Genomic DNA, 10678 nt, shown 5'->3' on the forward strand with positions numbered 1-10678 from the left:
TGCACTTCCGGCTTGACGTTGAACTCAGTAAATCTTCAACAAAGATTATCTCCATGCCGTTACAAAGGTTCAGTTAACATAAATTGTTATCAATATTTCATTTCGTATCACAAATCTTTTTAAATCTTGTTTAATGCAACAGGAAATTACTTTGTAGCGGGCTATACCAGCCAGTACGACGTGAAAATGCAAGTTAGATGTACTCGACTGTTCGGCACACAACAATGATAGGGGCGGAGTTATAAATGTAGTCTTTGACAATCTTACCGTCGGCCGGTGGGTGGGATCCGCCGGTAGGTCTGTGTACGTGCCGCTGCCCTTGGCAACACATCGTGGGAACCCACGGCTAGAGCGGGAAGCCAGCCTGTGTCGCCACGTGCACGGGCCTGCACGTACCGAATTGTCGCAGTTTCTTTTGATCGGCGTGAATAAGGGCGTAAATATAAAATAAACTTTGAATCATGCTGCGCCCGTTGTCTTGTGCACGCCGATCTTTTTCCCCTGCAAAGTGCACATACAGCTGAAGAACGAAGAGAGGGTCGTGGCATCGTTTAGGACAGCTTTCCAGAACCTTGGCCCCGAGAAGGAAGTATTTCTTTCCTCTGAACAGACTCAGTTTTACCAAGGACATTATGTGTGTATAATGTCCTTGGTTTTACGGAGTACAAATTAATACATATTTGAAGTGTATATAATTCCTTTGATTATCCGGTAGCACTTCTACACCCACAGTAGCATTAACATATTTGTTATCTATATTCCATCCTTTTTGTGACCCGTACTTAACCCAATGGGTATGTGTGTACAATAAAGGTCTTTATTCATTCATTCATTCATTAACTCCGCCCAGACCTCAGCCTCGATGATTGTTGCTCTCTATGGTTCGACCGGGCGGGCCCTATTAAAGTGTTCGGCGCATTTCGTATAGAAGTAAAGAACAACAAAGCTACGTACTTGTGCATCAACATTATAACCCTTGTTACCGATAAAACCATTATTGAAATATTCACAAATCTTTATTGACCATTGCTTGCTTGATCACCAACACTCTCCGTGATCCAAAGCTGTACGTTTCGCCGCACTTGCCTTACCCTTCGATGCGGTGGTGACGTCTTGCAAATCGGCTGCAGACAGCGATGAAAACTAGCCCCAACACGAAACGCTTCCCGCTACAATACTGTATCCAGTTATCATGCAATCACGTATATAGTACACGGCCTAAATTTATTTTTAAACGATATTTTCTAGAACTAACTGTTTTTAAGACATACATGCTACATGCACAGAAGCACAAGGGGTGCGTACTTTCGGGAATTTACGGTAATCCCAAGACGGCGTTTCACTATTATATCTCTAGGGGCGAAATTAGGGTGGTGTTAAAGATACCAGTGTACTTATACATTTCATTGTTATATTAACTGTATTAGTTGGATCACTAATTATAAAGATCTATGAAAAAAAACAAAAGACAGATAAAAAAGTTGAATCCCTATCTAGCGATTCTAATTTTTCAAGGGCTAGAAACACAACATAAATTTACCTGGGTCTAACTGATTTTGGACCCCTGACGGCTTTCCTCGTACTGTACAGAAATTCTGGATTCTTTCTGAATTATATGTGTACGTATTTGAAAAAAAAAACGATTTATAAAGAACGGAACAGTTAAACACAAAATCGTCGCCTGTGTTTTTTTAAAAACATCATACTTGTTGTTGCTGAAATTTTGTAGTTTTTTCACGTCACCGAGTCGAGTACATATTGTGTGTTGTAGATGTGAAACGTCTGATCACTGTGAGTCTTATGTTAAGTCTAAAATTTAATGGAATTTTCAGCCACCGATTACACAGTGTGTGGTTCCTGGTGTGATTCTCGAGATCCCTTCAGCAGACAAGTGCACCGTGTGTTTATATATCAACACGGGCTCCAACAAAGGCTGGGATACTTTCCGCCTGGCCACGCATGTGTCATGCGAGGATCGTTGAAAGGTTCCCCCGGCTGAGTGCCAGTGACTGTTACGCCGAGCTTGTGCCAACATTTCCGTGTGTTCGCCAGCGAAGTGGTGCACACGGAAACACCATGGACTCGTTTGCGACACGCTGTATATTCGTCGTCCTAACCTTGCAACATCTACCAGCAGGTACGACTACTTACTTGATTAATACCAACGTTCAAATGGTCAGGAGCTTTGGTGTTTAGTTATCGACACCAAGGTACGAAGCTAGAGGCAAAACTGTTGTATTTGAGGCAGAGAACTTGTCTGTGCAGTTTTGACGTTGATTCAGCATGGGACAATTTACTTCGTGGCTCTCATGGTACGTTTATATTTGTCGTAGACCGCCGCACGATTTCCTGTCATAGAAATTTGAACTTTTTTAAATATTCCAACATATAGTCACAAGACCTGGTGGCGGCACAGTCAAGTTTTTTCAACTCATATTAATGCCGCCACCTGACACAGGGGACAATACAATACTCATTGTCACCTAAGCGAAGTGACGAAAGTCGTGTTTACAAAGTGCCATTTCCATGGGCACAAGATCGGTGGCCTGTCAGGACTCGAGTCCAGGACCACTTGGTTCCGAGTCTAGCACACTGTCGCTACCTGAACCCACGACAACTACCAAGACAGCATTTGATACAGTAAAGGGGCACTGAATTCCATGCGACTTACTCCCGACTATCCCAACCATTTCCCAAGTTTGCAGTCGTACGACGATCTTGCGACAAATGTGATCAGTTCCTAAATGGTGATCGCTAACATATAGATTGCTGACTTCGATTTAGTACGTATCTGTTTTGTGTAGAGCATACCATTTACAGTCATATCCGGTATTCGTGTTGTGTCTTTTTTACCATAAATAATTCATACTCCGCCATATTGGAAATATGATAGGTATCCAGTATTGTTGTATTCAGAATTCATACCCATTTACAACAGTGTGTAACTAATACTATTAGTACATGAACTGACTAAATGATTTAAAGGCAAGCTTTCAAGCATACTTGGTAATATTGTTGATTTAAACACTCTTTCTGATAATTCCATACAATATTTAGTTCTTCGCGGTAGTTTCCTTTGTTCGTATGACACCAACTGCAAAATAATGTTAGCCGTACAAAATTATATATTAGAAACAAAAAGATTCTAACTGTATGTGTTTTCTGGGATGGGAGGATTGTTACTCACGCGAGGTCTCATGTATTTTTAAATGTCTTGTAAAATATTTTTCTTTCATTGTAAAAGTGGCTGCGAGAATATAAGTTGTACCTAACTTGAGTTCGCAGTCACTTAGTCCATGTATTTTCATTTGTAATTCTCATTGAGCTTCTGAATAAAAAAAAAATGATTTAAAGGCACCCAGTGTAATTTCAGGCCTAAGAAAATATTTTGGAAGAGGAAATTTGTCTTTAATTGACATTTTCGGCACCATTTCATACTTCCAAGCATTTTCAATGGCCCGAAGCTCTTTATTTTTAGGGTACCACCCATAAATAATAAGAACTAGCCTACGGCACAGTTTACCATCGGTGACATTGTATTTTGCCTCACAGATATCACTGCTCAAAAATCGGAATATCCGGACGTTTCCGGACCTGTACATGTCCCGTGAAACTTGGCGTGCCCGGGTGTGTCCGGGTGTGTGCAGGAAATGTCGGCCACGGCGTGTGCGGGTCTGTGATTCCTCCGGACACGCCCGGACACCTGGTAATTAGTCGTGTGTACGGGAATATACGGGCCTGCACACGTCACACGTCGCAAGTACTGCCAAACAATAAGGGGTCACCATACATGTAGATACAATAGTGTTTTCAAAGCCGGTAAGAAGAACGGGCAAAATGCTGGTTAGAAAACAATATTATTTTCACTCCCGAAATCTACCTAAACATGAGTTCGTTCCATGAACCGAATTACTACCTAAAAACGTTGTAGGTAACAGGCAACGCAACACAAAGACAAGACATCTAGATTGGATGGTAGAGGAAATCAGCGTTACATTAAAAGTTGGTGAATAGAATAAATGTTGTTTGGGGGCCGATGTCTGCTATAAACTCGCCCTCGCCAGAGTCTGGTTGACTTTTGGGCCACGCCAGGCTTATATAAACTCTGCTAAAGAATCTAGAAGGATATATAAAGCTTGGTATGAACAAGGATTTTATATGAACATGGAGCTTCAACTAGGTTATGATATAACGTCCTTGGTATGAATGGGGTCTAAGTGTATCCCTGTATATATTTGTAACTATAACCCTTGCTATGAACAATGAGTAGATTTCTTTGTGTGGTCCATCGTCTCCCCGCATATATTAACGCCTCATTATACCGGCACCATATTGAATCTACAGTGGGCAAAAACAACAACACAATTACTGATCAGAATTTTACCAAACTAGTCTATTGGGAACCTTCGACCTTGACATATTTCACCTTTGGAAACATGGTCGTTTTCTTTGGTAATGAGAGGGACCGCTCTGGTGTTTTTTCAAATATCAGCCCACTTTAGTGTAAAAATAATTTTTTTGGAAGAGGCAAAAGATGCATAGTTTACTTGTACATTGTTGTAAGATGTGTATTGTGGTGTCATGGTCAGAGACGAGACGGCGCCTATGTCTTATTTACCTTGTTTGTTTGTTTTTATATAAGAGAGGTTTAACTTCCTTGGTTATATTTAATTTCTATACTTTAAGAACACGAAGTTGAAAACATTACACGGGTAAACTGCAAATTATGTGTTGATGATAACATTCCAGACTATTTTATAGCCTATGTTTTTTTATTAGTGTGCGTGCAACTTTTACATAAAAGACAAGCAGGACATCTCACAACTCTTTGTATATCATTATTCCTGCGGTGACCTGTAAACCAGGCCAGCCAATTGCATGCATTTCTCTTTATTGGGGTTTGAAAAAAGGGCCAATCAACGCTCGGGTCATTATTTTTGAAATTTTTCCGTTACATGCCTGGTTGTGGAGCGTGCATTGTACAACTATCCTGGACACAAGCAACACGCTAGGAACTTAGTGAGAGCATGGAGGTAGAAAAGGGTCCATGGTGAGAGATTGTGTCATATCTCATCATCAACACAGGAATATCGGTATTGCGCCTTTCTACGTAAATTGGAGCAGTTTTCAAGACAAGAACGCCGTGGGACACTGGCAAGACGAACTGGGACAAGACTACTCTCCAAGCTGAGGTTGATTGGGAAGATTGTGAACGTCAGAGTATGCCTCGTTCTTTGGAAAGCCGGTAGCCAGGATCCTGGGAACCAGGCTGCGGGCATAGGCGAGTGATAGTCCGCGTGCAAGAGAGTATTAGACCGGACCAGAGGACCGATGTACACCCCTCCGGACTATACGCTGTGTCCCGACTCACTGTGGTCCCGACTCAAGGCCGTGCTGTGGCACAAGATGTTCGGCCCGTGGGTCACCGCCTCAGCGAGGCTTGTTGCACAGCGCGGAATAAAGAGCTTGGGACGGCTTCTAACGACTGGTGCCCAGACGAGACTAATATCTGCTCCCGTGACTAGTTGCGTCAAGGCAAGACACAGAAGAACGAGACGTACAGTTTGTTTCAGCTGAGCTGAAAGACCGGCCGAAGTACACTGGAAATATTGGAGGCACACAAAACACAAACAAAAAGTCACAAAGCCCAAGCACCATGTACAATTAATAAAGAAAACAAAATTATGCAAACAAGAAGGGGGGATAAACGGCTATGATGCTACTTTACATTACAAAAGGCATATTGGAGGGGGGGGGACGTGTGCGGGTGTGTACGACCCGTACACGAGCTGATAATGAGGAAGATAATTAGGTGAAAATCACCGCTAATTTATGCATATTTCATACACACACTCAGAGGTACGTGTCACGTATCCAGGTGTGTGCAGAGATTTCCGGGTGGCGTGTGCAGACGTGTGCAGGCCTGTACATGGCCCGGACACCTGAGTGGTTCATATCCGGGCCGTGTGCGGGCCCGCACACGCCAAGTGTACGGGTCGCGCACACCTGGAAATGTCCGTATATTTGGAATTTCCGGGCGTGTGTACGGGAGTATACGACCCGGATACGTCGGTTTTCGTCTAGTGTATCAGTATGATTGATTCAACTTACTACATTAAAGAATGAGTAGAAGGTCTACTTTTGCCGCTCTGCATGCCGTCACGATAAAATCGTTTAGCGTGCCAATTCTTAATCTGCTAGCGTATATCAAACGAGAGGTATTCGTGCCCAAATTATTCTTCTTCTGATAATTTTGATGAAAACTGTGCAATATGTAAGGAAACCATGCAATATTGTATGCCCTGATGTGTTGTACAATGTTATATGTTTAATGTCTTCCCTGCAAGTTCGGTCAGTTATGGCCGACGTGACCTGGGAATATCAATGTTCCTTTCTTATATTTGTGAATAAAGAATGCTTTTATCACACTTAATACAATCTTTGATAATAACCAGGCGAAGGTACAACATTGGCGTGCGACTTTGAGGCCAGTGACATGTGTGGGTACACCCAGGACACCACAGATGACCAGGACTGGACCCGTCATACCGGGCATACACCCACAGCTAACACTGGGCCGTCATTGGATCACACTATGGGCACAGGTAGGAACGTATTTGTGTGCTACTTGTCCACAGGCTTTAATTACTGACCTGTTCATACTCCACAAGAAGAGGTTTAGTCTTCGGAATATTTTTGGAGAGTTTCACTTGATTTCATTGAGCTGCATGTTTTGTACCGGCAACCTTTAAACTTCTTAGTGACAAATGGTAATCTAGATGCTGTCTGGTACTTGATACTGACCGTTTGTAGCCACCAAAACATCTACTTGGAGATTAGTTGAGTATTTTTGTGTCAGAAGTCTTTAAAACAAGCCTCAAAAAGACATGGGGATTTACTGCTATATGCATGCATTTCTCTAGAAATATATGGTAGCTTTCATTTTCATTGTGGGTACCACGACTTCGTATTACCCTGTATTTGAAGATTTGCTGATGAAGATTATGCAAGGAAACTGACATTCGGTAAATTTTGAGATTTTTACTGCTACTGGGTAGAGTTTCCAAACTGTCGGGTGTTACATGAAAAATATTAGACGCTACTTGAAACGTCTTACAGGTTCAAAATCTTTCCGAGTGCTTGGGTACCAATTTTCTTCTGTAAGTAAAGATCTGTTTCATTTGTTCATTAGGTCATTACATGTACCTGGAAACATCAGTAGGCAATCCAGGAGACGCTGCCCGGATTGTCTCTCCCTCCTTCCCCGCCAACAGTGCCCCCTACTGCCTGAGGTTCTACTACCACATGTTCGGGGACAGCACGGGTACCCTGAACTTGTACACCAGGAAGCAAGGCATCATGGGAGCCGCAGTTTGGACGGTCATCGGGGACCAGGGTAACGTCTGGAAGCTTGGGAATGCGCAACTGGACGGAAGTGGCGGTTTCAACGTCGTTTTCGAGGCCGTTCGCGGAGACGGCTTCAGAGGAGACATCGCTATAGATGACGTCACCATCAGCCAGGATTGTACCCCGATACCAACAACAGGTGAAAATTAACTTTATCTAAACCTTTACTCCTGCGATAAATATGATGGTACAATATGCACTTAATCGAAATGTGAAGTATGAAGGTCTTAGAAGATAAAATGTACGTTCATCAAATTTGATAGGAATGATTGTCTTGATGACAGTACAGGCATTGTGTAACATGGCCTGTGGATTTAGGGTTTGGAGGTATTTATATATATAGACTGGTTTATTTGCAGAAACACATACTTCATACATACATAGTATGTATTTGTATTTGAGTGAATGAGTATTTTTCTGTGATGGTAGACGTTATTTTGTATTAATAAGAACATTGTTGTCCTTATTTTCAGTTCTGCCAACAACAACACCGTATCCACTAGCCTCTCCGAACTGTACATTTGAGGTGTTGTCAATCTGCGGGTACCGACAGGACATCCACGACTCGGCTCAGTGGACGCGGCATCAGGGACAGACAGACTCCGACAGTACAGGGCCTGGCGTGGACCATACCTTGGGGACAGTGCAAGGTAAAGTATAGCAAACGTGCCTTACAGATGGCTTCCTTTGTCAGTATATTATAGAGAGATGTATTGTAGAGTTGCAATGGAACTTTGTATTCTATTAAGCTTGTGTTTGGACTGCAACACTCGTCGCAATCGATAATCGTCGCATTGATTCATTGAAGCCTGTGGCAGGGCTATACAATGTACTTTGGAGGGGCTGTTTTACTTTTAAATTACTTCCTGTAACATTATACATATCATCAGTAAACAACAGAACTCCCCTCCCCGGCCGATTTTGCATACTCTCGCAAGGTTATTGAACTAATTGTTTGTTATTGACAAATCGTTCATGCAAATAACAGGGGAGCACTACTGTACAGGATATTCAACAACAATGTTAATTATTTTCGATCACAACGAAAAGAAGTAAGCAGGAAACAGATGCTTATGCCTTACATGCACAATCCCAGCAAAGCGTTATTACGGACGCCATCTAATGAAACAATACAACTTGAAAGAAATTTCTAGTACAGTAGTTGCTATGTATCCTCACAGGACACTACATGTACTTCGAGGCTTCCAGCATCGACCCGGGAGTGACCTCACGTCTGTTGTCTCCTACCCTTCCCATCATCCCCTCGTCATCAACTCCTACCAGCTACTGCCTGACGTTCTGGTACCACATGTACGGTCCGCATATCGGCATTCTTAATGTCAATCGGAAAGATAGTGGGGGCTCCGAAACCCCCCTGTGGAGCCTCTCCGATGATCAAGGCAACACTTGGCAACAAGGGCAGGTGAGCGGTGAAACACTGCATATTTTTCTTTTGAGCCAATTTAAACTGTAATTTTCAACACAGGCAATTGGAATTGCCCAAGGTTTGAACAACTCCAGTCATTATCAAGTAGAAAAAGCAACCCAACACTTCTCTGGCGTCAAGTTATGCATATGACACACGTGACTTGGTGATCAGTGGATCGTTTGTTGCAGATAAGTATTACGGCATTGCAATCAACCCTCTAATTCAGGGCATTACAACCGACCCTCAACAACGACGACGGGGGGCACCACAGACTTTATGCAACATATGATCCACTGCTCAACGAATCACGTGTTCATCCTCATAACGCGATGTCAAAGAATCGGTTGAATCCTTGACAAAGACTAGAGTTGTACAGTAAAAAAAAATATGTCCAATTTCTTTTGTTGGAAATTACAGTTTACATTCTACTCCATAATAAGTTCTACCAACAGTCCAACACTGATGAACGTTCGAGATAAATGGAGTGGTTGTGTCATCCCTTTAAACACTCTAATATTTTGCTCTCTTTCGTCCCTTTCTGACACCAGCTTCCTCTTGACGGTAATACGGAGCCGACGGTCGTGTTTGAGGCAGTCCGCGGCAGCAGCTACAGGGGAGACATCGCCATAGATGATGTCGATGTGATTCCGTACAGCGGACAATGTGGTAAGAGATAACTTAGATCACAACAATCTTTGTTTGTAGCTGTTCATTGCTTCTCATTTTAAAGAATTTCTGTTGCAAACCTGTCAGTTTTTCAATACTTAACACTGATAGACTCCGTTGTTAATTTTTTGCAATTCAAGATGTTATTTCGAAGTAATGGTAGAGTCGATTCCGCGTCACCGAGTGGTTTTTTTTCTCCATGTTTCTAATACATTTGAATTATTTAGAAGAAAAGAATACCCTAGTAACAAAAGTTCTAAATTTTTCAAAAATTTGAAAATGAAAATTTGAATATATTTGAATTCATTTATATATTTCTGAAACATTTTGAAAGTCACTGTACAAAGATCTCTTTATTTAGAATAAATTTGAACTACCCATTTGTTTCTTTTACTATTCGAAATATTTAGAACTATTTCAAACAAATGAAAAATGGTAGATGTGGGTAATTGCCCCCATAAAAGTAGGTGCTAATCCTACTCTTCTGTATTCTTCTGTATATTTTTAGATTTCACTGTTGGACACTGGTGGCTCTTTTGTTGTAAGGCATCAATGCCTGACACCCAGGCAGTCTACCCTGTACTTCACAGGGATGTGTGAATTACTTCCTTCCCATCCCACTGACCTATTTACAAAATGTTAGAAATAATTCGAAATAATGGTAAAAAATGGTAGAGTGCTGTTAGAAATATTTAGAAACTATTGGAAATGTCATGTTCCACATCAGGAATATTTCAAACATTTTAGAAAACCAGGGAATTATTTAGAATATTGACAAGATGTTCAAAATATTTCCAGATTATGAAATTTCTTAGACAAACAATTACAAAGAATTCAAAACATTTCTAAATAATGACAATAACAACCCACTCGGTGACACGGAATGGACTCTATATGGGAAATTTTACCATAAATGCGAATGAGGGTCCAATGAAAGTATTAAAAAACATTTCGAGATCACTTTTGCAACCTTTTTGGGAATTACATTACCATTATTAAACAAGTGTTTACGTATTGGTAAGCGAATGTGTTTCTGAAAAGAAAAAAAGCTGATCTAAGGAAAGCTGTTGAATTTGTGTCGAAAAGGATGCTACAAAGATGGTAAACGTCAATGTCTTTGACATTATATTAAACGCATCACTGAAGTGTCAAAATACTGAAGAACATTCTAACGTC

At 41.5% G+C, this 10678-nt stretch overlaps 1 protein-coding gene across 1 annotated transcript in view; it reads left to right on the plus strand.

Moving 5' to 3' along the window:
* Positions 1-1963: 1963 nt before the first annotated feature.
* Positions 1964-10678, plus strand: part of LOC109481465 (MAM and LDL-receptor class A domain-containing protein 1-like) — a 15756-nt gene continuing 7041 nt past the window's right edge. Inside the window, exons 1-6 of the mRNA XM_019784049.1 lie at positions 1964-2137; positions 6456-6605; positions 7193-7546; positions 7881-8057; positions 8589-8830; positions 9385-9502. Coding sequence (XP_019639608.1) covers positions 2077-2137; positions 6456-6605; positions 7193-7546; positions 7881-8057; positions 8589-8830; positions 9385-9502 — 1102 coding nt within the window. The 5' untranslated portion in view covers positions 1964-2076. The remainder of the gene's footprint in view (positions 2138-6455; positions 6606-7192; positions 7547-7880; positions 8058-8588; positions 8831-9384; positions 9503-10678) is intronic.

This window comes from Branchiostoma belcheri, unplaced genomic scaffold (genome assembly GCF_001625305.1).
Source record: "Branchiostoma belcheri isolate BF01 breed outbred unplaced genomic scaffold, Haploidv18h27 scaffold56, whole genome shotgun sequence".
In the NCBI taxonomy this organism is placed as follows: domain Eukaryota; kingdom Metazoa; phylum Chordata; class Leptocardii; order Amphioxiformes; family Branchiostomatidae; genus Branchiostoma; species Branchiostoma belcheri.